Consider the following 26,209-nt stretch of genomic DNA (forward strand, 5'->3'; position numbering starts at 1 on the left):
AAGTACCCTTTAATAAGCATGTGTTCATGCTGTGTTGGACTAGACAGGTCTGTGCAGTTGGTCTGTATCACTGAACAAAGATTTTCTTTTATCTCAACAGACCCAGCTGAACATTCTACTGGAGAAGCTTCGCAGCACGGTTAGTATTTACTACAGTGCTCAGGTCCAGAACAAATTCAAGGAAACAGTATTATACAGAGCCATGAGTGCATGGAACTCCTTTCCATCTTATATAGCGCAAATGAACAGCAAACCTGGTTTAAAACATATATAAAAATGAAGGCATCCCCAGTGGCGCAGCAGTCAAAGGCACTGCATCACAGTGTTGCCGCGTCACTACACCCTGGGGTTTGATCCCAGGCTGTGTCATTACCGGCCGTGACCGGGAGTCCCATAGGGCAGCGCACAATTTGCCCAGCGTCGTCCTGGTTAGGGGAGAGTTTGGGGGGCTTTACATGGATCATTGCGCTCTAGCGACTCCTTGTGGTGGGCCAGGCGCCTGCAGACTGACTTTGGTTGTCAGTTGAACGGTGTTGGTACAGCTGGCTTCCGGGTTAAGCGAGCGGGTGTTAAGAACCTCTACAGGATCGGTGTCCCCCACACGGGATGGTTGAGCTAAAGTAGGCTAATGTGATTAGCATGAGGTTGTAAGTAACAAAACAAAATCCCTGGACATAGACATATCTGATATGGGCAGAAAGCTTAAATTCTTGTTAATCTAACTGCACTGTCTAATTTACAGTAGCTATTACAGTGAAATAATACCATGCTATTGTTTGAGGAGAGTGCACAATTATGAACTTGAAAATGTATTAGGAAACCAATTAGGCACATTTGGGCAGTCTTGAACATATATGCCATGGTTCATTGGCTCAGTCTAAAATTGTACACATACACTGCTTCCATCCAGTGGTCAAAATCAAAATTGGGCAAGAATAATACATTATGGCCTTTCTCTTGCGTTTCAAAGATGATGGTACATCATTGTATTATATTTTACCAGATCTAATGTGTTATATTCTCCTACATTAATTTCACATTTCCACAAACTTCAAAGTGTTTCCTTTCAAATGGTATCAATAATATGCATATCCTTGCTTCAGGTCCTGAGCTATAGGCAGTTAGATTTGGGTATGTCATTTTAGGCGAAAATTGAAAAAAATAGGTCGGATCCTTTTAAGAAGCGCGGTTGGCAGGTCATGTTGCGGAGGATGCATAACTCGACCTTCGCCTCTCCCGGACCCGTTGGGGAGTTGCCGCGATGAGACAAGATCATAATCACGAAAAGGGGGGGGAAATTACACACACAAAAAAAGACAAATAATAAAGCAACACCTCACGGCAGAACACCTCTCCTCCATGTGACGTGTGTATTTATTTTTTCTAAATGTTTTATTTAACTAGGCAAGTCAGTTAAGAACAAATTCTTATTTACAGTGACGGCCTACAAAAGGCAAAAGGCCTGCTGCAGGGACGGGGGCCTGGGATTAAAAAATATATTTAAAAAATACAATATAAATATAGGACAAAACACACATCACAACAACAGAGACAACACTACATAAAGAGAGACATAAGACCACAACACAGCATGGTAGCAACACAACATGGTAGCAGCACAAAACATAGTACAAACATTATTGGGCACAGTCAACAGCACAAAGGTCAAGAAGGTAGAGACAACAATACATCACACAAAGCAGCCACAACTGTCAGTAAGAGTTTCCATGATTGAGTCTTTGAATGAAGAGATTGAGATAAAACTGTCCAGTTTGAGTGTTTGTTGCAGCTCGTTCCAGTCGCTAGCTGCATCGAACTGAAAATAGGAGCGACCCAGGGATGTGTGTGCTTTGGGGACCTTTAACAGAATGTGACTGGCAGAACGGTTGTTGTATGTGGAGGATGAGGGCTGCAGTAGATATCTCAAATAGGGGGGGAGTGAGGCCTAAGATGGTTTTATAAATAGGCATCAACGAGTGGGTCTTGCGACGGGTATACAGAGATGACCAGTTTACAGAGGAGTATAGAGTGCATCTCGCCGCTTGAGAGCACCCTTACCTGCCGATCTATAAATTATGTTTCCGTAATCTAGCATGGGTAGCGTGGTTATCTGAATCAGGGTTAGTTTAGCAGCTCGGGTGAAAGAGGAGCGATTATGATAGAGTAAACCAAGTCTAGATTTAACTTTAGCCTGCAACTTTGATATGTGCTGAGAGAAGGACAGTGCACCATCAAGCCATACTCCCAAGTACTTGTATGAGGTGACTACCTCAAGCTCTAAACCCTCAGAGGTAGTAATAACACCTGTGGGAGGAGGGGCATTCTTCTTACCAAACCACCTGATCTTTTGTTTGGAGGTGTTCAGAACAAGGTTAAGGGTAGAGAAAGCTTGTTGGACACTAAGAAAGCTTTGTTGTAGAGAATTTAACACAAAATCCGGAAAGGGGCCAGCTGAGTATAAGACTGTATCGTTTGCGTATATATGGATGAGAATGCTTCCTACTGCCTGAGCTATGTTGTTGATGTAAATTGAGAAGAGCGTGGGGCCTAGGATTGAGCCTTGGGGTACTCCCTTGGTGACAGGCAGTGGCTGAGACAGTAGCTTTTCTGACTTTATACACTGCACTCTTTGAGAGCGATAGTTAGCAAACCAGGCCAAAGACCCCTCAGATACACCAATACTCCTTAGCCGGCCCACAAGAATGGACTACCGTATCAAAAGCTTTGGCCAAGTCAATAAAAATAGCAGCACAGTATTGCTTAGAATCAAGGACAATGGTGACATCATTGAGGACCTTTAAGGTTGCAGTGACACATCCATAACCTGAGCGGAAACCAGATTGCATACCCGAGAGAATACCATAGACATCAAGAAAGCCAGTCAGTTGAATATTGATACGTTTTTCCAACACTTTTGATAAACGGGGCAAAATAGAAATAGGCCTATAACAGTTAGGATCAGCTTGATCGCCCCCTTTAAATAGAGGACGAACTGTGGCTGCCTTCCAAGCAATGGGAACTTCCCCAGAAAGGAGAGACAGGCTTGGTGATGATAGAGGCAGCAACCTTAAAGAAGAAAGGGTCTAAATCATCTGACCCAGATGTTTTTTTAGGGTCAAGTTTCAGGAGCTCCTTTAGCACCTCGGACTCAGTGACTGCCTGCAGGGAGAAACTTTGTAGCGGGGCAGGGGAAAAAGATGGAGAAGCATCAGGGATAGTCACATTAGAAGGGGTGGGAGATGAGGAAATGTTGGACAGGCAAGGAGGCATGGCTGAGTCAAATAGGAATCTTGACTTAATTAAGTGGTGATTAAAGAGCTCAGCCATGTGCTTCTTGTCAGTAACAACCACATCATCAACATTTAAGGACATGGGCAGCTGTGAGGTGGAGGAGGAGGGTTTATTCTCCAGGTCTTTAACCGTTTTCCAGAACTTCTTGGGGTTAGACCCACAGAGAGAGAGATCTGCTCCTTAAAGTAACTAACTTTGGCCTTCCGGATAGCCTGAGTGCACTTATTTCTCATTTGCCTGAACAATAGCCAGTCAGTTTGCGTATGCGTGTGCTGAGCCTTTCGCCAAATGCAATTCTTGCGGTGGAATAACTCTGCAAGATCACGGTCGAACCAGGGGCTGAACCTGTTTTTTAATTCTCATTTTCTTTGTGGGGGCGTGTTTGTTAACAATACCACTGAAAATATCAAAAAGAAGATCCAAGCGTCTTCGACAGAGGCGATCAAGCTGATTCTATACCATTTTACAGACATATATGTGTAACTAATAGATGCGCGCACACACACACTACATGTTAATGTTTTTAAATGTATATAAATTGTAGTCTTTTGTCTGTAATGTATTTTTCTTTATGTGTCAGACCCCAGCAAGACTAGCCTTTTCCATTGGCGTCGGCTAATGGGGATCCTAATAAATCAAAATGAATGGTGAAATCATGTATTGTGTCACTTTTATTGTAAATAAGAATATAGTATGTTTCTAAACACTTCTACATTAATGTGGATGCTACCATGATTATGGATAATCCTGAATAAATCGTATATAATAAGTGAGAAAGTTACAGAGGAACAAAGATCACACCGCCCCAAAGCTGCTAACCTCTCACCATTACCAATAACGAGGTTAGCATTTTTTGTCCAAATAAATACGGAGGGGAGTGTAATTTTATCAATCTTCCAGTGAATATTTTTATTTTGTCAGTTCATAATGTTCAAGCCAATGTCCAACCAATTTAGATCTGGATCACCAAAGAGGTACTCTGTGGCCATCTTCAGTGTGGCTGCTGTCAGGGCTAACAGCATGAAATTACATATAGAACACTTCAATTTAATAGGATATCTATGGCTAACAGCCTCTTCTCCCTCCCTTCCAGGGCTCCAGTTTCATCCGTTGTATCAAGCCCAATCTGAAGATGGTCAGCCACCAGTTTGAAGGGGCCCAGATCCTCTCTCAGTTGCAGTGCTCAGGTCAGTATATACAGTGCATTCGGAAAGTATTCAGACCCCTTGACTTTTTCCACATTCTGTTACATTACAGACTTATTCTAAAATTGATTAAATAGTTTTTTTTCCTCGTCAATGTACACATAATACCCCTTAATGACAAAGCAAAAACAGATTTGCAGATGTATAAAAAAAAATATCATGTTTACATAAGTATTCAGACCCTTTACTCAGTACTTTGTTGAAGCACCTTTGGCAGCAAATACAGCCTCGACACATTCAGAGACTTGTCCCAAAGCCACTCCAGTGTTGTCTTTGCTGTGCGCTTGGGGTCGTTGTCCTGTTGGAAGGTAAACCTTCACCCCAGTCTGAGGTTCTGAGCGCTCTCGAGCAGGTTTTTAATCAAGGATCTTTCTGTACTTTGCTCCGTTCATCTTTCCCTCGATCCTGACTAGACTCCCAGTCCCTGCTGCTGAAAAACATCCCTTCAACATGATGGTGCCACCACTGTGCTTCACCGTAGGGATGGTGCCAGGTTTTTTCCAGATGTGACGCTTGGCATTCAGGCCAAAGAGTTCAATCTTGGTTTCATCAGACCAGAGAATCTTGTTTCTCATGGTCTGAGTCCTTTAGGTACTTTTTGTCAAAGGCTATCGTGCTTTACTAAGTGGCTTCCACCTGGCCACTCTACCATAACGGCCTGACTGGTGGAGTGCTGCAGAGATCGTTGTCCTTCTGGAAGGTTCTCCCATCTCCGCAGAGGAACTCTGGAGCACTGTCAGAGTGACCATCGCGCTCTTGGTCACCTCCCTGACCAAGGCCCTTCTCCCCCGATTTCTGAGTTTGACCGGGTGGCCAGCTCTAGGAAGAGTCTTGGTGGTTCCAAACTTCTTCCATTTTAAGAATTATGGTGGCCACTGTGTTCTTGGGGACCTTCAATGCTGCAGAAATGTTTTAGTACCCTTCCCCAGATGTGTGCGTCAACACAATCCTGTCTCGGAGCTCTACGGACAATTCCGTCAACCTCATGGCTTGTTTTTTGCTCTGACATGCTCTGTCAACTGTGGGACCTTATATAGACAGGTGTGTGTCTTTTCAAAATCATGTCCAATCAGTTGAATTTACCACAGGTGGACTCCAATCAGGTTGTAGAAACATCTCATGGATGATCAATGGAAACAATATGCACCTGAGCTCAATTTCTCATAGCAATACTTATGTAAATCAGGTATTTCTGTTTTAATTTTTTTTTAATTTGCAAAAAAATTAAACTGTCATTTTGGGGTATTGTGTGTAGTTTGATGAGGAACATTTTAGAATAAGGCTGTAACGTAACAAATTGTGGAAAAAGTCGAGGTCTGAATACTTTCCGAATGCACTGAAGGCCTAAAGAAAGGGGCTAATCAACTTTGCACCATATTCCCTATGGGCCGTAGTTAGTGCTGAGCGATTCCGTTTTGATTAGATTATAATGAAATAATTATTGTTTTCGGTTTTGACTTGTTGCTTTTGTTTTTACATGAAATGCACTATGCATTATGTGGGTTGAATGCTGTAACACAGACAAAAACTAATACAAGTCCCATGATGGTGTTGACGGCCCATTGCACTTAACCATCATTTATTTACATTACTTTACTTTTATAAAATATTTTAGTTGTGTATATAAACATTTTTTTTTATGACTTTATTATTTCATTCTCATCTGTATAGAGCTGCTGCATATGCTGTCTGACAAAATCACTATTTTAGTAGTTCTACAAAGTAAATAAGGCACACTTTTATGACTGCTGAATACCAACTATCAATCACTTACATCATCTATTTTCAGTTAGAGATGCCTCGCGAAGCAAATGCTCTCTACAGTGGCTTGCGAAAGTATTCACCCCCCTTGGCATTTTTCCAGTTTTGTTGCCTTACAACCTGGAATTAAAATGGATTTTTGGGGGGATTTGTATCATTTGATTTAGACAACATGCCTACTACTTTGAAGATGCAAATATTTTTTTTGTGTGGAACAAACAAGAAATAAGTCAAAACAACTGAATACTTGAGCGTGCATAACTATTCACCCGCCCAAGTCAATACTTTGTTGAGCCACCTTTTGCAGTAATTACAAGAATGTCTCTTGGGGTATGTCTCTATAAGCTTGGCACATCTAGCCACTGGGATTTTTGCCCATTCTTCAAGGCAAAACTGCTCCAGCTCCAAGTTGGATGGGTTCCGCTGGTGTACAGCAATCTTTAAGTCATACCACAGATTCTCAATTGGGTTGAGGTCTGGGCTTTGACTAGGCCATTCAAAGACATTTAAATGTTTCCCCTTAAGCCACTCAAGTGTTGCTTTAGCAGTATGCTTACGGTCATTGTCGTGCTGGAAGGTGAACCTCGGTCCCAGTCTCAAATCTCTGGAAGACTGAAACAGATTTCCCTCAATAATTTCCCTGTATTTAGCTCCTTCCATCATTCCTTCAATTCTGACCAGTTTCTCAGTCCCTGCCGATGGAAAAACACCCCACAGCATGATGCTGCCACCACCATGCTTCACTGTGTGGATGGGGTTCTCGGGGTGATGAGAGGTATTGGGTTTGCACCAGACATAGCGTTTTCCTTGATGGCCAAAAAGCTCAATTTTAGTCTCATCTAACCAGAGTACCTTCTTCCATATGCTTTGGGAGTCTCCCACATGCCTTTTGGCGAACACCGAACGTGTTTGCTTATTTTTTTTCTTTAAGCAATGGCTTTTCTCTGGCCACTCTTCCATAAAGCCCAGCTCTGTGGAGTGTACAGCTTAAAGTGGTCCTATGGACAGCTACTCCAATCTCTGCTGTGGAGCTTTGCAGCTCTTTCAGGGTTATCTTTGGTCTCTTTGTTGCCTCTGATTCATGCCCTTCTTGCCTGGTCCTTGAGTTTTGGTGGGCGGCCCTCTCTTGGCAGGTTAGTTGTGGTGCCATATTCTTTCCATTTTGAAGTTGATGCAAAGAGTCAATATTTGCAGTGTTGACCCTTCTTTTTCAAGACCTCTGAAATCCGCCCTGGCATGCTGTCAATTAACTTCTGGGCCACATCCTGACTGATGGCAGCCCATTCTTGCATAATCAATGCTTGGGAGTTTGTCAGAATTTGTGGGTTTTTGTTTGTACACCCACAACTTGAGGATTGACCACAAGTTCTCAATGGGATTAAGGGCTGGGGAGTTTCCTGGCCATGGACCCAAAATATCGATGTTTTGTTCCCTGAGCCACTTAGTTATCACTTTTGCCTTATGGCAAGGTGCTCTATCATGCTGGAAAAGGCAATGTTCGTCACCAAACTGTTCCTGGATGGTTGGGAGAAGTTGCTCTTGGAGGATGTGTTGGTACCATTCTTTATTCATGGCTGTGTTCTTATACAAAATTGTGCGTGAGCCCACTCACTTGGCTGAGAAGCAACCCCACACATGAATGGTCTCAGGATGCTTTACTGTTGGCATGACACAGGACTGATGGTAGCGCTCACCTTGTCTTCTCTGGACAAGCTTTTTTCTGGATWCCCCAAACAATCGGAAAGGGGATTCATCAGAGAAAATGACTTTACCCCAGTCCTCAGCAGTCCAATCCCTGTACCTTTTGCAGAATATCAGTCTGTCCCTGATGTTTTTCCTGGAGAGAAGTGGCTTCTTTGCTGCTCTTCTTGACACCAGGCCATCCTCCAAAAGTCTTCCCCTCACTGTGCGTGCAGATGCACTCACACCTGCCTGATGCCATTCTTGAGCAAGCTCTGTACTGGTGGTGCCCCGATCCCGCAGCTGAATCAACTTTAGGAGACGGTCATGGCGCTTGCTGGACTTTCTTGGGCGCCCTGAAGCCTTCTTCAACAACAATTGAACCGCTCTCCTTGAAGCTCTTGAATGATCCATAAATTGTTGATTTAGGTGCAATCTTACTGCAGCAATATTCTTGGCCTGTGAAGCCCTTTTGTGCAAAGCAATGATGACGGCACGTGTTTCCTTGCATGTAACCACGGTTTACAGAGGAGGAACAATGATTCCAAGCACCACCTCCTTTTGAAGCTTTCAGTCTGTTATTCGAACTCAATCAGCATGACAGAGTGATCTCCAGCCTTGTCCTCGTCAACACTCACACCTGTGTTAACGAGAGAATCACAGGACATGATGTTAGCTGGTCCTTTTGTGGCAGGGCTGAAATGCAGTGGAAATGTTTTTGGGGATTCAGTTCATTTGCATGCAAGGAGGGACTTTGCAATTAAATTGCAATTCATCTGATCACTCTTCAAAACATTCTGGAGTATATGCAAATTGCCATCATACAAACTGAGGCAGCAGACTTTGAAAGTTAATATTTTATGTCATTCTCAAAACGTTTGGCCACGACAGTATGTCCATTACATGAAATCCAAAAAAAAATCCATTTAAATTACAGGTTGTAATGCAACAAAATAGGAAAAAAACGCCAAGGCGGGATGAATTACTTTTGCAAGGCACTGTATCCCTCTCCATCACACATTCTTCTCTCTTCTCTCAGTGTCTGCCCCACACTAACCTAATGTAGCAAGCCAAAAGAAACACACAGACCGACAAGTAGGAGCGCAATGGACTATGTCATTTTAGTTCATGACCATATTTCTGCACTAAACTATGTAGAATATTGGCCTGTTGGAAACTGAAAACTCCTACTACATTGCACTGTTTGGGCTTGATCTGATTTATCTCAAGAGAAACTGCGCAGTTGTGTGCATTGAATGAACTTCTACGCCTGAAATCCTGTTAACCGGATCAATTTTGACAACAGCCAGTGAAAGTGCAGGGCGCCAAATTCAAACAACAGAAGTCTCATAATTAAAATTCCTCAAACATACAAGTATTATACACCATTTTAAAGATAAGCTTGTTGTTAATCCCACCACAGTGTCCGATTTCAAAAAGGCTTTACGACGAAAGCGTACCATGTGATTATGCTAGGTCAGTGCCTAGTCAGATAAAAACACAGCCATTTTTCCAGCCAAAGACAGGAGTCACAAAAAGCAGAAATAGAGATCGTCACTAACACTAATCACTAACCTTTGATGATCTTCATTAGATGGCACTCATAGGACTTCATGTTACACAATACATGTATGTTTTGTTCGATAAAGTTCATATTTATATCCAAAAGTCTCAGTTTACTTTGGCGCGTTATGTTCAGTAATGTTTTGATTCCAAAACATCCGGTGATTTTACAGAGAGCCACATCAATTTACAGAAATACTCATCATAAATGTTGATGAAAATACAAGTGGTATGCATGGAATTAAAAAAATACTTCTCCTTAATGCAACCGCTGTGTCAGATTTCAAAAAGCTTTACAGAGAAAACACACCATGGAATAATCTGAGTACAGCGCTCAGAGACCAAAACAAGCCATACAGATACCCGCCATGTTGTGGAGTCAACAGAAGTCAGAAATAGCATTATAAATATTCACTTACCTTTTGATGATCTTCATCGGAATGCACTACCAGGAATCCCAGTTCCACAATAAATGTTTGTCTTGTTCAATAAAGTCCATCATTTATGTCCAAATACCTCCTTTTTGTTTGCGCGTTTAGTTCACAAATCCAAATTCACAAGGCGCGAGCACTAGGTCCAGACGAAAAGTTAAAACAGTTCCATTACAGTTCGTATAAACATGTCAAACGATGTATATAATCAATCTTTAGGATGTTTTTATCATAAATCTTCAATAATGTTCCAACCGGACAATTCCTTTGTCTTTAGAAATGAAAGGGAACGCAGCTCGCTCTCACGGCTGCGCGCGTGACTTAGCTCATGGCATTCTGCCAGACCCCTTTGTCAAACAGCTCTTATTCGCTCCCCCTTCATAGTAGAAGCATGAAACAAGGTTCTAAAGACTGTTGACATCTAGTGGAAGCCATAGGAAGTGCAATCGGACCAAATTTACACTGTATCTTGGATAGGCAAAGACTCGAAAACCTACAAACCTTAGATTTCCCACTTCCTGGTTGGATTTTTTCTCAGGTTTTTACCTACCATATGAGTACTGTTATACTCACAGACATCATTCAAACAGTTTTAGAAACTTCAGAGTGTTTTCTATCCAAATCTACTAATAATATACATATCTTAGCTTCTGGGCCTGAGTAGCAGGCAGTTTACTCTGGGCACCTTATTCATCCAAGCTACTCAATACTGCCCCCCAGCCATAAGAAGTTAACATAAAAAACAAAATGGAATTAAAATAATTTAACCGACATTGGTCAATTAGTTGTTTAACAAACAAAAATGTTGGTTAATGCTCAGCACTACCTTTGACCAGAGCTAAGCATTAACCAACATTTTTGTTTGTTAAACAACTAATTGACCAATGTCGGTTAAATTATTTTAATTCCATTTTGTTTTTTATAAAGGGTAAAGGGTGTAATTTGGGATACACTGTCGCTCTACATTGGTGGTGGATAAGGTCAAGTTTCACCACCTTACTATGCAAAGCGCTTTGAGTGTCTGGAAAATGCTAATCCAGTAAATTATTAATATGTTTATAAATTAATTACACACAGCGACACAGGGAGAAATTACTGTTGAGATGTGGGGTTTTAATCTGCCCACGCCAATACTGCAGTTATTACAAAACGATCTTGTCGCTGCGGAACAAAAACGATCAAATGCAAAATGACCAGAGTGATTTACATACATTTACTGAGAACTCACAGCTCTTTTCTCTCCACAAATTGGCACACAATTACAGTCGGAGGAGAGATACTGTATAGCATCTGAGTATCTGCTTGCTGTTCTTCTTGACTGTTTTCTGAACATTTCTCTTTCTCAGACCTTCAAACTAAAGGCTGCGACGCTAATTTAATTTCCCATTCTCCTGTTCAATTAGCATATTCAATTTGACTCGCTTTTCTTCTGTATCCTTGGAGATGCCTGCATTTTTCATCTACACTCATGAGTGTGTGGCTCAGAGACATGGAGAGACTGTGTTGCTCCATCTCTCTGAGCTTAAGATCAAATTATGCATCAACTATATTGGGTGGGGGGTGGACGAGTCAGCAGAAGTTAGTTTGATGTATTTGGAAGAAACAGGGGAAGTAGTCGTGCATAAACAGTCATAGAGAAATGTGTCTTCAAGTTGACCACTGGCTGTGCAGAAAATACATTATTGAGTTGTCTCTTTGGACTGGGATGACCCGGTCTGTCTCCATGTGAGAGAAAGTCAGTTGACAAAAGGCCCCTTAACGGCAGGTAGACTAACGCTTCCTGGGGAAGACCCGATTGGTCAAAATGTGTTGCAGCATTCGACCTGCTTTAATATAGTAGGATGATCTGCTCCTACCTGTATATATTTTTGTGACTAGTTCACTAAAGTGTGTCTGTAGGAATGGTGTCCGTGCTGGACCTGATGCAGGGAGGCTTCCCCTCCAGAGCGCCATTCCATGAGCTCTACAACATGTACAAGCAGTACATGCCTGCCAAGCTGACTCGCCTGGACCCAAGACTCTTCTGCAAGGTCAGTGCCCCATGGACCACTCACTCACACACACTGGCCCTGCTCTGGGCTCATCCTCTTATCACTCTACCATCCAATACACTACAAAGCCAGTTTGTCATGTTCATATGACATATATTGACAATGACATGTTTGTTTGTGCTGCAGGCTTTATTCAAAGCGCTGGGACTCAACGAGAATGATTACAAGTTTGGGCTGACCAGAGTGTTCTTCAGACCTGGGAAGGTGATACCTTCATGAAATATATCTCTGTTATGCTCTGTTGCTCTGCATTGGCTCTCAGCATCACAATGTTCCCCTGACTGAATGGACTTCAAAGGAATCCGCATCTGGCTGCGAGCGAGGGGAGCTCTGCAGGGGAAAGGGATTTAGATAATAAACCATGTAGAGCTAACACATGGGGTATTCATTTATGTAACAGATAAGTTATTCAATTATGTTAAATGTGCGGTTTGGAGGCCTATTATAAACATGTCTGTTGTGGCTTAATTGGACTATGTCAGAGGTGATCGCTGTGTGGCGCAGGTGTAACTTTGATTTTGTAGCTGAGTAGTTTTGTGCTTATGAATACATGAATATACTATCCTCTGTTGACCACGACAAGACAGGTACTTTGCTGCTGTTATTGTAATCTCCGTTTTCACCTTCCCTGAGGGAACATCAGCATACTGATGGCTGTTTTAGTGTCTATGGCTGCTCTATGTTCTCTCTCTCTCTCCATCCTTCTCTCTCATCCCTCCTCTCTTCTCTCACCTCTCTCTCTCATCTCTCTCCCCATTCTCCTCTCTCATCCCTCCATTTTCTCTCATCTCTCTCTCCATTCCTGTATCTCATCTCTCTCTCCATTCCTGTATCTCAACTTTCCATCCCTCTCTCATTTCTCCATTCATCCATTCTACTCTCTTCATCCTTCTCTTTGGTCCCTCTCCTCATTATTTTCTCTAATTTCTCCATCACTCTTTCATCCCTTCTTTCTCCATCCATCCTCCCCTCAGTTTAAGGAGTTTGATCAGATCATGAAGTCGGACCCAGACCACCTGGCGGAGCTGGTGAAGAAGGTCAACCAGTGGCTCATCTGCAGCCGCTGGAAGAAGGTCCAGTGGTGTTCCCTCTCTGTCATCAAACGTGAGTAACATCCTGCTACCTTCCACATCATTATACACCAGGGCCCGTATTCACAAAGCGTCTGAGTAGGATTGCTGATCTAGTGTCAGTTTTCCCATTTAGGTCATAATGAATAAATTATATAGACGGGGGACCTGATCCTAGATCAGCACTCCTACCCTGAGATTCTTTGTGAACACGAGCCCTGTCATGTTCTAGAAGACAAATAGTTTAAAGTGATGGCACTAATTGCCCCGATCCAATTCTGATCATAAAACGCTAACTAACTGGCTCTGGCCATCTGTTTTGTGTGGAGATATCCTCTGATATATTCAGACTGCCTCATTAAACTCTGAAATCAGTCATTGTGAACCTCTTCATCCTGGACCAAGATATAGCTTTTTCCTCCATTACTCTAGTGTGCTGTGTGCCCTGTTGGCAGACAGTTCACCTCGGCCTGTTACCCTCCAGATATGATCTATTACCTGCCCAGTATACACCTCCAATCTTAGAGGGCCTGTGTCCCTAATGGTATCCTATTCCCGACATAGTGCACTCCTTTCACTATGCACTTTTGAAGTAGTGCACTGTATAGGAAATAGGGTGCCATTTGGGTCACAGACACTCACTGAGGCAACATTTCCATACCGTCTGCTCTCTCTGTGTGAATTACCACCACGGCTGTGGAGTTACTGTGCCAGTCCCTGCAAGTCTGTGAGTGTCTGGGCTGTCAGTCTCATTGTCTCTCGGTCTCTCTCTCTCCCACAGTGAGGAATAAGATACTGTACCGTGCCAGTGCCTGCATCAAGATGCAGAAGACGGTGCGCATGTGGCTGTGCAGGAGGAAGCACAAGCCGCGGTAGGTGTCCTCTTATCCCTCCTCTCCCTCCCTCCCTTCTCGTTATACAGCACTTTCACAGCTCAGCGGTGCCAGGCTGCTTAGCACATCATGGCTGCATCGCCACGGAGACAGTCTCATTGGTACCGGCTGGTATACCGCATGACTCTGTCTTATTACCTCTGTAAAGCTCCAGGAGATCTGTAGTGATAAACAACAGAGCCTTGTGGGCAATGGGAGAGGGGTATCATGTGTCTCTGTAATGTTTCAAGTTTAAACCCAAGTGACTAAGTGTGTGTGTGTGTGCGTGTGTTGGGGTACAGGATCGATGGGCTGGTGAAGGTGCGTAACCTGAAGAACAGGATGGATAAGTTCAACGAGGTGATCGCTGGCCTGAAGGAGGGGAAGCAGGAGATGAGCATGCAGATTCAGGGGCTGGACGATGCCATCAACACAACCATGCTCAAAATCAAGGTGTGAGAATACTGCCAGCCTTCCATTCTGCAACCTCTCCTAGTTCTATGCTCCTAAATCAAACTTCTATACAATCCCTTTTTTCCTCTTGCCTGACTTCTATGAGTACAAAAAGTATATTTCGTCAAGATAGTTTGGTGAAACACTTTATTTCATTATTTCTCCACGTTCAACATTGTTTTCTGAATGTCAATACGCCAGCATGTGTGTAGAATCAAAGTGTATGACATGGGCGATGACATGTCGTGCTCTCTTCTCCCCTCCATATTTAATAATTCATTAGTTTTCCAAATTCAACATTGTTTTCTAAAATGTCAATACGCCAGTGTGTGTAGAATCCGCTCAATGTCAGACACGAGATGTGTCCCAAGTGGCGCCCTATTATAGTGCACTTCTTTTGATGGGCCCTGGTTAAAAGTAGTGCATTATATGGGGAATAGGGTGCTGTTTGAGACACAGCTTATGTCTTTGACATTGAGAGGATTCTACACGCACACTGGCGTATTGACATTCAGAAAACAATGTTGAATTTATCCCAGGGTGAAATATTTAGTGATGGTTGATGGAGGGAATCTTTACCTAATAGGAGGCTTCAGCCAGCCAGATGGTGTGTAATTACGTCTGGTTTAGTCAAACTATGGATTTTGGGGAACCTCTGGGGTACTAAGCATTTTAAATGAGGGTCGCTTTGACTCCCTTGAGTGATTTTTCTAATTTTCTCTCAAGATTCAGGGTTTGTCATTTATTTACCGAACCTGATGATGTTTTGGCAGTGGTACTGTATATCTGGATCTGGCCCTCTCTCTCTACCCGATGGCATTGTGGCTTATTTAGAAGCTAGGAGATTTTTAATCGTTGTGGATGGCGGCTGGATTTAATAGGATGCCTTAGTCCACAGGTTATGTTCTGCATTTTGAGATGATATGCATCTTGTCTCGGAGCGCCGTGTATATTACCTTTTGCATTTTTATGGCCCTGATTATGCTAGTACCCTATTAATTATCTATAAAAAAGCCAGGTAAACATTTAGTTATTTTGCATACAACTTATTTGCTAGCCTTTAAAGGTGACACTATTATAGGGAGTAGAGGGCCTTTAGAGAGCGGAGAGTAGCGGGCCTTTAGAGAGCGGAGAGTAGCGGGCCTTTAGAGAGCGGAGAGTAGCGGGCCTTTAGAGAGCGGAGAGTAGCGGGCCTTTTAGAGAGCGGAGAGTAGCGGGCCTTTTAGAGAGCGGAGAGTAGCGGGCCTTTTAGAGAGCGGAGAGTAGCGGGCCTTTAAGTTGGAACTAAGTGTGAGTTCAGAGTCAGATGTGCTACATAAGAAATACTTGTCATATGCCATTTAGCAGACACTTTTATCCAAAGCGTCTTACAACGGTGAGTGCATACATTTTCTTATGGGTGTCCCCAGCGGAAATCGAACCAATAACCATAGCGTTGCAAAGCCATTCACTACCGACTAAGCCACACAAGCTACCGTTAAGTGCTTGCTAAGTGTGAGTTCAGAGTCTGATATGGTAGACAAAATGTAATTGAACGTCTGTTTGTTTGTGTTCTGAAAACAGATCGTGCACCTTGTCCTGGGGAGATGTTAGAACACATCAGACTCAGAATAAGGCATTCTGATAAAAGGTTCATTTGACCTCAGATGCATATGAATATTCATCAGCAGAAGAGTGTGTTGCTGTAACACATTTGCCTCTAATTCGATCCTATGCCACTGTCTGTGTGGAAGCTCTGTAGATCACAAATGTAGGGTGATGCTCAGCAGTCACAAATGTGGGGTTCTGATTGGGATGAATGTGTGAGTGCTCAGGTTAGGAGATGGCAGCAAACAGAAATAGGAACTTCCTGGACCATCAAGACCAATAAGGTGAGGCGGCGTGTGTCTTTATGTTCCATGAAGGCATTTGTTTGTATTTCTGTTTGCCGCAAGTAGACACTTGCTGAATCCCAAACCAGTCCCTTCCCCTCGCCCCTTGGCTCTCTATTTACAGTACATTCACGCAAGCCACTTCCATATGCACAATTGTCCCAAATTATTGAGTGTGTAGGGGCTAATTAGACCCTTTAATAGCCACTTCGACCGAGCCAGGAAGGATGCTGGTTCCAGAGTGAGGTGCTAGCCCAACGTATGTTTGGAGTTTGTGCAATTTCACACAAAAGAATGGAGAGGCGTGCCTAATTATATACAACATGCATTTGTTTGTGTTTGATTTAGGGGCTTGACACATATAACGAATGAAATACAAAATAAATATGAAATAAATGAACTGTTCGTCTTTGCTTAGTCTTTATTGAATTAATGAAGCCAGCCCGGGGTTTTGGCTGCAGCCTTTTTTAAGGGATTCTACTCTCCTCTCCCCTCAGACCACAGCAATGACCCGCATTGACATGGACTATGAGTACCAGGCCCTGGTCACCAGGTCAGAGGAGCTGCTGACGGCCATGCAGAACAAGAAGAAAGAGGAGGAGGAGAAGGAGCGACTGAAGAAGATCCAGGAGGAGATGGCGAGAGAGAAGAAGAGGAGGGAGGAGGAGGAGCAGCGCCGCAAGCAGGACAAAGAGGACAGGCGTCTGTGAGTTGGGGAGATGAAGAGAGAGAGCCGAGGTGCTCCGACACATTATTCATGCCTCGTGTCCTGACCCTCTTTTATTGGTGTATGTAAAACCTGTAAGACCAACCGATGGTCCATTATCCATTACAAGTCACTAGCTCCTAATTTAATAATTTACATTCATGGGAATTGACCTATATGGATAGGGCTAAATTAAATTTTCTTTACTGAATAAATATGAAAAGCATATGCTTAGCCATGGTAGCAATTGAAAGGGAACAGTTTAGAGATAATGGGGAACTGATTAGACCAAAGGTTAGAACACAACATTTCACCTGACACAAGACTGAATCCAAACATTATGGTTTTATGTACAGTTTACATTTACTGTGCTTTTCTCCACATTTGTTGATAAAGAAATGTGAAAATACTCTGGATGCATTCAGTAACATGACTGTTCCTGGAAATTGCGGGGCAGTTTCAACATAAGATATAAATAATTACAGCGGTTTAAGTGAGAGGACTAACTGGTGTGGCCACACACCTATCCAAAGTGTACACAGTTCCTAAGCTATTTCCTATGACTCAGTCTTCAACGATCAGGTACTTATTGAGCTCTCCTAGCTGTGCCGTTGAGGAACTAGAGCCAGCACACTTGTAGTTATTTAGTTTGGAGCACAACCCTGCATCCCAATCATCACACAATTACTGTTGTGTATGCAATCCAAAAACAGTCTATTATAAATCAATCTGGGTCAGGTGGGCATAATTTGAAAGCTTGTTCTATTGCCAATATGACTAGCTAAGTAATAAAGTGTTAGGCTTTCACTGGGCAGTTCAGAGAAACAGGTCATCATGTTGGTGGCATAGAAAGGACTCATAAGTGGATTCAGGTCCGGCAAATTTTCTTCAGAATAAATAAACAGGCTCATTTTGTTCAGAACAACCCAGGATATGACGACATGTCAACTGGTAACTGTACATCAAACATAGTGATCGTAAACATTGACACTGTATATGACATGGCTATATGATTTAGAAATGTGGAGTGCACATTTGGACTCACAGGTGTCTGGCTTGCTTGTACGACATCAAAGCAATACTTATTATAATCCTCAACGTCACATCTTTCAAATTACATCAAGTCATCTTAATTGACAGAATTTCCCTCACTCAGACAACAACAAAATTGCCCAATTAAGGGGAGTGATGGGGGCAACTTGTTGTCGCGAGCTGTGCTCAAGTTCAGAACGGCTGTCAGTCAAAACCCATATAACACTGTGAAGCGCAGCGAGACCTCTAGCATATTACTGTAGGGATGATTGATTTGGGCCAATGAATTGATGCGACTGTTTACTGCAGATCTGTAGCAGTGTCCTAACTGGATGGATAGTTATTTTTTGGGGCCGTTGGTAAAACTGGTTTTCCCTCAAGTCTGTAGTAGGATGGATAAAGTATTGATTGGCCTTGACTATTACTGAGGAGCGGCTGTACAGTAGAATCTCTTTCCATTACTTATGGTACAGTATTGGTTAGGATCTTTATATTGCAGTGACACCAGACATTAATAGCCTTTCTTACTCTTCCTCAGGAAAGCGGAGATGGAGCTGAAGCGGAAACACGAAGAAGAGGAGCGGAAACAGAGAGAGGAAGAGGAGAGAAAGCTTCAGGTTAGTGACAGTTTTCTTCTTCCGCTGTTGGTTTCTCCTGGTCAGTGTCTGCCGCAGGGCGTAAGGAGTTAACAATCTGGCTTTAGTACAATGCTCCACTTCCCCTGCTCTACTTCTCAATGTTCTCTGGCAGGAGAGCTCAGTCAAACATCTGTGTTGTTCTTTCCCCACCACCGGCCTCTCCATCTCTTTCTCTCTCTTGCCATCTCTTTCTTTTTCTCTCTCTCGCCATCTCTTCTCTCGCTGCCATCTCTTTATCTCTCTCTGTCTCGCTCCATCTCTCTCACTCTCACTGGCCGACCGACCATACTCCCAGTCACTCCAGTTCTGTGGAGATAAGACATCTGAGGGTAATATACTGTTTGTCTGGCTCCCTATGTTGTCCAATTGGAGAGGGAAAGCTCCGATAACCTCCAGAGATCTGACCCCAGATCAGCTACAGGCGTTTAATGCTGAAAGCTGCTCCCTAAGATCAAAGTGTCTTGCCTTGTGCCCACCCTGAGCCCAGGGCAGGCTTGGTGCTTTTCAAACAGACTTTTTACTCTTTAGATTCACCATCATATTGGGCTTCTGTGCACGCGTTGGTGTAAATATTCATGACATGCACTGCAGATGTTTGAGTTTTGGGAGGAAGAAACGACATCAAACTTCCTCTAATTTCAGAGTGATGTTTTTTCTCCAATGTTCATATTAGTTTTTCTTATCCACAAATGCCTTCAAGGGAACTTTTCTTCCAAAATGAGTTTCGTAGGTTGTTCTCTGAACTCAATTTTAAAAAAGTGAGATCTTCTTTTCAATACTGCCCCTGCTCCCTAACTCTGAGGTGTTAGTAGACTGCTTGTTCCCTAACTCTGAGGTGTTAGTAGACTGCTTTCTCAATTGAGCCCCTGGATGGTGGCCAGCTCCAGCAGACTACAGCGAATGCTCGCTGAGGGACCCACAGGCAGAAGAAAGGCTCATTAGTGCATGTGTAAGGTGTCTAATCAGGCCCTGTCTCACACAGTCTCCTTCTCCACATCTGTATGAGAGAGACACACACACACACACACACACCTGTCTCTTATACACATCTAGATGTGTATAAGAGACAGCTAAGGAGCGGTTACAGCAGCAGCACTAGTTCTAACAGATCTGTGCTCTGACAGTTAACCTGAAGAAAACAAATATAATGATATTCCAAAAGAGGTCTGGACACAGTTTTAATAGAACACTTCAAAAACGACAAGTATCTAGGACTAACTATCAGCAACACATGGCTGTGAACGAGCTGAGAGACAAAGCATGAAGAGCATTCTATGACATTAAAAGGAACTTAGAATCTGGCTCAAAATGTTCCGTTGTATGAAATAATGCATTTACCAAATAGGACAAACATCCATTCGAAATACTGCATGCAAAGTTTTGCAAGACTGTATTGCAAGTGCAAAGAAAGAATGGGGGTAATACCCCCTCCTTAATCGAATAGGAAAAAGGGCCATCAAATTTTACAACCATCTAAAAACAAAACATTTCATAACACAGCCCTACAATGTCAAGAGTTGAAACAAGAGAAGAGTCCCCTCAGTCAACTGGTTCTAAGGCTCAGTTCACTAACCCAAACCATCCCCATAGAGCCTCAGGACAGCACTCAGAAAATCTGGCCCAACCAAATCATCACAAAGCAAAAAGAAAAATATCACCAATTGGAAAGACACCACAAAAAATCTAAGTCAACTTCAATGCTATTTGGCTGTAAACAGACAGTACATGGTGGCAGACTATCTGACCACTGTGACTGATAGTCAGTGTTTTCCTCAGTTTTCTATGTACAGACTCAGTGAGCACAGTCTGGCTATAGAGACTGGTCGTCACAGGCAAACCTGGCTGCCCAGAGAGGACAGGCTGTGCTCACTCTGCTCCAGGGGAGAGGTAGAGACAGAACTGCATTTCCTATTACACTGGGACAAATACTCAGACCTAAGATAATCTTTCTTTCCCAAAATGTCCCCCTGCCACAACCCGAGAGACGGCCAGTGTAATGTCAATAATATTTCCCGTTTTGTTTTGGCTTTCATACCGTGTCATGTGTCTTCTGTCATGTTGAGACTCACTATTGTTTAATGTATTATTCTCATTAATGTTGCTGTTAATGGTGATACCAGTTCCACTACTACTATTATTATTGATGTCATATTGCTGTTGGTCCCACCATTGTTGTTATATGTGTATTTTGACAATCTAAGTCATTTAACTTACCATGGCAATAAAGGCTATTGAATTGAATTGAGAGAGACACAGAAAGAGAGAGAGAGACACACACACACACACAGATGGAGAGAGAGAGAGACACACACACAGAGACAGGGAGAGACAGAGATCCAGAAAAGAGACGTTAAATTCTACAACCAACAAAAAGGAAGCGATTCCCAAACCTTCCATAACAAGCTATCACCTACAGAGAGATGAACCTGGAGAAGAGTCCCCAAAGCAAGCTGGTCCTGGGGCTCTGTTAACAAACACAAAGGACAGCAACACAATTAGACCCAACCAAATCATGAGAAAACAAAAAGATAATTACTTGACACATTAGAAAGAATTTACAAAAAAACAGTGTAAACTAGAATGATATTCGGCCCTTAACAAAGAGTACACATTGGCGGAATACCTGACCACTGTGACTGACACACAATTAAGGAAAGCTTTGACTATGTACAGACTCAGTGAGCATAGCCTTGCTATTGAGAAAGGCCGCCGTAGGCAGACCTGGCTCTCAGGAGAAGACAGACTATATGTGCACACTGCCCACAAATGAGGTGGAAACTGAGCTGCACTTCCTAACCTCCTGCCCAATGTATGACTATTAGAGATACATATTTCCCTCAGATTACACAGATCCACAAAGAATTCGAAAAACAAATCGAATTTTGATAAACTCCCATATCTACTGGGTGAAATACTACCGCGTGCCATCACAGCAGTAAGATTTGTGACCTGTTGCCACAAGAAAAGGGCAACCAGTGAAGAACAAACACCATTGTAAATACAACCCATATTTGTTTATTTATTTTCCCTTTTGTACTTTAACTATTTGCATATCATTACAACACTGTATATAGACATAATATGTCATTTGAAATGTCTTTATTCTTTTGGAACTTGTATGGGTGTAATATTTACTGCTCACTTTATTGTTTATTTCACTTTTGTTTATCCATTTCACTTGCTTTGGTAATGTAAACCATGCCAATAAAGCTCCTTGAATTGAAATTGCGAGACCGACAGAGACCGACAGAGAGAGAATGTTGGGCTTAGAGAGAGAGCAGGAAACGCAGAGAGACACACAGGTGCTTATATTTCTCCTATTCTTGTCCTTTGTGTTACTGTGGGTGACCCAAAGAGAGTGTGAGTGTGAGGAAGCTGCCAAAGGGACTGAAGAAGGTGCCAAACGGAGTATCACCCAATTTTCTGAACCTGGAGACACACCGAACCTGCAGGGATGGGCTGCTATTTTGAGAGCACTGGAAAATGTTAGGCCTATGTTATATCTCAAGGCTTTTGATCTGACAGCTTTTCCCTGTTTCTGGTACCCTTCATGAGTCTGGCTGGGGCTGGGCAGAAAATGACTTATGAATGACTTATGAATGACTTATGAATGACTTATGAATGACTTATGAGTGGACATGGTGCTGGCAGGACAATCCAATCATATTACTGGGTCCGTCCAAACCCCCAGTTGCCCTGCATCCCTTATTATGGGGAGTAAAGAACCACTCACAGTAGTATTGGATTGTCTGTGATTTGCGGATGTGTGTGTGTTGTGGTGTGTGTTGTGTGTGTGTGTGTGTGGTGTGGTGTGTGTGGTGTGTGTGTGTGTGTGTGTGTTGTGTGTTGTGTGTGTGTGTGTGTGTGTGTGTGTGTGTGTGTGTGTGGTGTGTGTGTGGTGTGTGTGTGTGTGTGTGTGTGGGATTTGTGTGTGTGTGTGTGTGTGGGATTTGTGTGTGTGTTTTGCGGATTTGTGTGTGTTGTGTGCTGTGCGCGCATATATTCAAACATGCCGTCTCTCTGCAGGCAGAGATGGATGTTCAGCTGGAGGCTGAGCGGGAGGAGGCGGCGGCGCATCAGAACATCCTGGAGCAGGAGAGGCGCGACAGGGAGCTGGCCATGAGGATCGCCCAGAGCGAGTCTGAACTCATCCCAGAGGACACCCAGAATGACGCAGGCCTGCGCAGGTAACAGCTCACTAACATACCTCCATACACTGTCTCTACCCCTCTGATGTAAAGCAGAGATGGGGCTTGATGTGGACTTTGGAGAGACGGAAATATATTTTTCATCTCTGAGCGTCAGTAGGCCCGCTTAACCAATCTCTTCTCTTCTCTTCTCCCAGTAACGGCACCTCAGGTGGTCCATCCTCCCCAGAGAGAGCTACGTAAGACACCACGATTCAACCCTTTAATCCCTCCAGTCCAACCTAAACCTGACCACCCCCTGACCACTGAACCATAACTACACTGCATACTGTAGCAATCTTTTAAGTCAACCAACCAACCTTAACTCTATCAAGCAAGCACAGCCATTGATCGATGATAGGCTAATTATGATATTTAAACAATCTCATAATTCAACTTCCGAATCAGAATCACCTTTATTTACATGTACAAGGAATTTTACCTCAGAATTAGATTCTCAGACATGACTGAATCACTTTGACTGTCAATCATTTTCCTTTATTTTCTAATTAATGTCAGAGAGGAATGATCTATCCTTTAACAAATCAAAGTAAGAGAGGAAAGGGAATGACCTTTTCTTCCAGTTCCTGATTGTCTCCTGTATTGTGTATAGTGTCAGAGCATTGTAATCCTCACCATTCTCTTGTTGCAGGGGAGCTGGTGGATCTCAAAAGCTGAAGAGCATGTCCATGTAGGTTCCTTTTAAACACCTCCTTCACTATGTTTAAACACACCTTCAGCACTCTGGCACTTTTTATTCAGTAGTGGTACACATAGAATATCACACTTTATATCGTTTTTGATGCATGCTTTTGTTTGTATTTGTTTAATATTGAGGCTGAAAAGAATGCATTGTGGAAAAGCAACGGCTAAGCTGACTACACTGGCCATTATCTTGATATTACTCATCTATTCTACTGTACACAGTAGCACCGAAACTAGCATCTGGTAACTAGACCTCCACAGCCCCTAAACCGAACCAACTCACTAACATCTGTTTAATGGATGTGTCACTTTGTGAATCAGATACATTCTGCTGTGCACTCACCTGTATGACACTCTCTGAAGTGGTGTTTTGAAGGGTCCTAATGGATTTGCCGTATGGTTACTTTCTCTGTTTCTGTCCATTTCGCTTTTTTTTAAGCCCTTGATCAATTTCTCGGAAATGTGCTCTCTCGTCAGGTAATAAGAAATCGCTATGAAGGACAATTCCAGAGGATCTAGGCAGAGTGTAGATATTAGAATGTGCACGTTGGCTCAATGTGCGTCACCTGCGAGTGTCCCAATCAGGAAGAGAAGCTCTTATAATTATGTAACATCTTCCTCCTCAGAACAGCAGGAAGGAGGTTCACATTCTGAGCTCTGGGCTGTTTTTACAGCCTCATGCTGAAAAGATCACACACACACTACACAGACACGATTACATAGACACACACACACTGACAGATCAGCCTCTGTGTGTCACGCCACCTGTAAAGCATCCGCGTTCTTGTTAGGGAGAAGAGTGTGTTATCCTGTTGTCTGCACATGCACACACACTCTCTACACGTCGTCTTCCTCTGTGTGCCGTCTTAGAACTGCAATCATTGTACACGTGTGACAGTTGGATGGTATTGAAAGTGTCTCCGTGGTTCTAACTGTTATTGTGCTGGGCTCATCATGTCCTTTTAGGGAGGAAATGGCCAAGGAAATGTCTGAGCTTCTGTCTAGGTGGGTAGAGATCCTTACTTTAAGTTTCATGAATGACATCTCAGAAAATCTTCACAATCACTTTAAACTCAATGGATAGAAACGGCATGATCAACAGAAGTATATGATGTGTGAATAAATACTAATCGTCTTAATAGGGATTCATCGCCTTAATTAGGGGTAATTCTGCATAATTCCACACAATTAACCATTAATCATTGTTGAGAATTCCTACACAATGGGGTGGGGCTCCCCACCATGCAAATTAATGATTGGTTTTCAAATCAGACTGTCTTTTTAAGTTGTTAGATCTCAGACAATAACTTACTTTTAGCTAGCTTTTATTTAAAATAGAGGTAAGTAAATAATGGCGAGACTCAGTCTACAATGGGACCTTGTCATATGTTGGTTCTATTATAGTTAGTCACACATTATATAAGTCAGCCTTGTCCTGATTCCTGGCCCACTAGTTTCACACTGTAGTAGAGCAGCTGTTCTTTATTGGATCCCCATTAGCTGATGCCATGGGGCCAGCCTCGCGCCATCAGAATGACTGAATGAGTGACGTTTGACCCGGAGGCCACACCCAGCAGGCACTACTGTCACTTTGTCTATGTACTAATTGGCTCAAGCCGCCTGCCTCTACTCCTCATAGTGACACATGGCCACCGGCCACAGGAAGTGGTGGCAGAAGGTGACCGGCCCTCTAGCCCAAGGTTAATGGAACAGCCACCAACTGCTCCATGTGTGCGAGGCCAGCTCCCTTGGGTGGAGAGGCTCAATTGCTCAGTCAGTCAATAGGATTATGGTGTGGATGGCCTCAGGTGGCCCAGGGCCCACCCCCTAACTCCAGCCTCAGATCCAGAGTCAGTGTTCTAAAAGTGGCACATCCCAGCCAGGACTTAATCAGCCCTGTCAGCAGTCAGCAGCACTGTGGTGGAGGTGACGGCAGAACAGACCAGCAACAAACAGCTGGAGAGGAGAAGTACACATAGGACCAGTTTCCTGGAGAGAGGTTAAGTCTTTAATCTTTGTCTGGGAGACCCTCCCTTACAATGGCCGGTCAAAATAATGCAGCACTGGAGCAGTTCCATGACCAACAAGCTGCCTCACGCTACAGAAACCTGCTCCGAGTTGGGTTTTGAATAGGTTGTGTTACTGCTGTGGGGTTGTTGAATTTCTCTTGTACAGTGCAGCTGACCAACTCCACATTATCCCCCTTATCAGCCTGCTCCCAAATGATGACCTTTGAAATCTCTTTCCTTGTGGATCGTGTCAATTTGGCTCTACTGTGGAGTAGGGTGAAATGATCTTAAGTCAGTTTTGCGTTTTTTCTACTAATAGTTGCAGTTTGACGTTTATTGTCATGAATCTTGCCATGGAGGCAGAACTGAGTGGTTTTTGCTAGATAGGCCAGCTGCAAAGTCAAAATTGTCTTTATTGTCTAAAAAACATTTACTTTTTTTTATCCTAATTTAAAGTTAGTGTTAGGCATAAGAGTGTGTAGTGTGGTTAGGTTTAATGGCTTTGTGGCTGTGCCAGCTAGTGACCACCTAAATCTGTACCCAGGGAAAACTTCACCCCGGAGCCGTCACTGTATACTGCTCTTGTTTGGGTTGTAACCCCACTGTGCTGGTTGTAACCCCACTGTGCTGGTTGTAACCCCACTGTGCTGGTTGTAACCCCACTGTGCTGGTTGTAACCCCACT

The 26,209-nt window shown here is 43.2% G+C and overlaps 1 protein-coding gene across 5 annotated transcripts in view; it reads left to right on the forward strand.

Moving 5' to 3' along the window:
- LOC111954568 (unconventional myosin-VI-like) overlaps positions 1 to 26,209 on the forward strand; it is a 126,620-nt gene that overhangs the window by 83,817 nt on the left and 16,594 nt on the right. For 4 of the 5 annotated variants that reach the window (XM_023974407.1, XM_023974406.1, XM_023974409.1 and 1 more), the window contains exons 19-31: positions 101 to 139; positions 4,385 to 4,478; positions 11,831 to 11,961; positions 12,109 to 12,186; positions 12,957 to 13,086; positions 13,834 to 13,924; positions 14,227 to 14,377; positions 16,746 to 16,954; positions 18,525 to 18,603; positions 22,651 to 22,811; positions 22,970 to 23,011; positions 23,464 to 23,502; positions 24,483 to 24,521. In XM_023974407.1, coding sequence (XP_023830175.1) covers positions 101 to 139; positions 4,385 to 4,478; positions 11,831 to 11,961; positions 12,109 to 12,186; positions 12,957 to 13,086; positions 13,834 to 13,924; positions 14,227 to 14,377; positions 16,746 to 16,954; positions 18,525 to 18,603; positions 22,651 to 22,811; positions 22,970 to 23,011; positions 23,464 to 23,502; positions 24,483 to 24,521 — 1,283 coding nt within the window. The remainder of the gene's footprint in view (positions 1 to 100; positions 140 to 4,384; positions 4,479 to 11,830; positions 11,962 to 12,108; positions 12,187 to 12,956; positions 13,087 to 13,833; positions 13,925 to 14,226; positions 14,378 to 16,745; positions 16,955 to 18,524; positions 18,604 to 22,650; positions 22,812 to 22,969; positions 23,012 to 23,463; positions 23,503 to 24,482; positions 24,522 to 26,209) is intronic. The other variant, XM_023974410.3, reaches the window with a different exon arrangement.

Source organism: Salvelinus sp. IW2-2015, linkage group LG28 (assembly GCF_002910315.2).
Source record: "Salvelinus sp. IW2-2015 linkage group LG28, ASM291031v2, whole genome shotgun sequence".
Taxonomy (NCBI): domain Eukaryota; kingdom Metazoa; phylum Chordata; class Actinopteri; order Salmoniformes; family Salmonidae; genus Salvelinus; species Salvelinus sp. IW2-2015.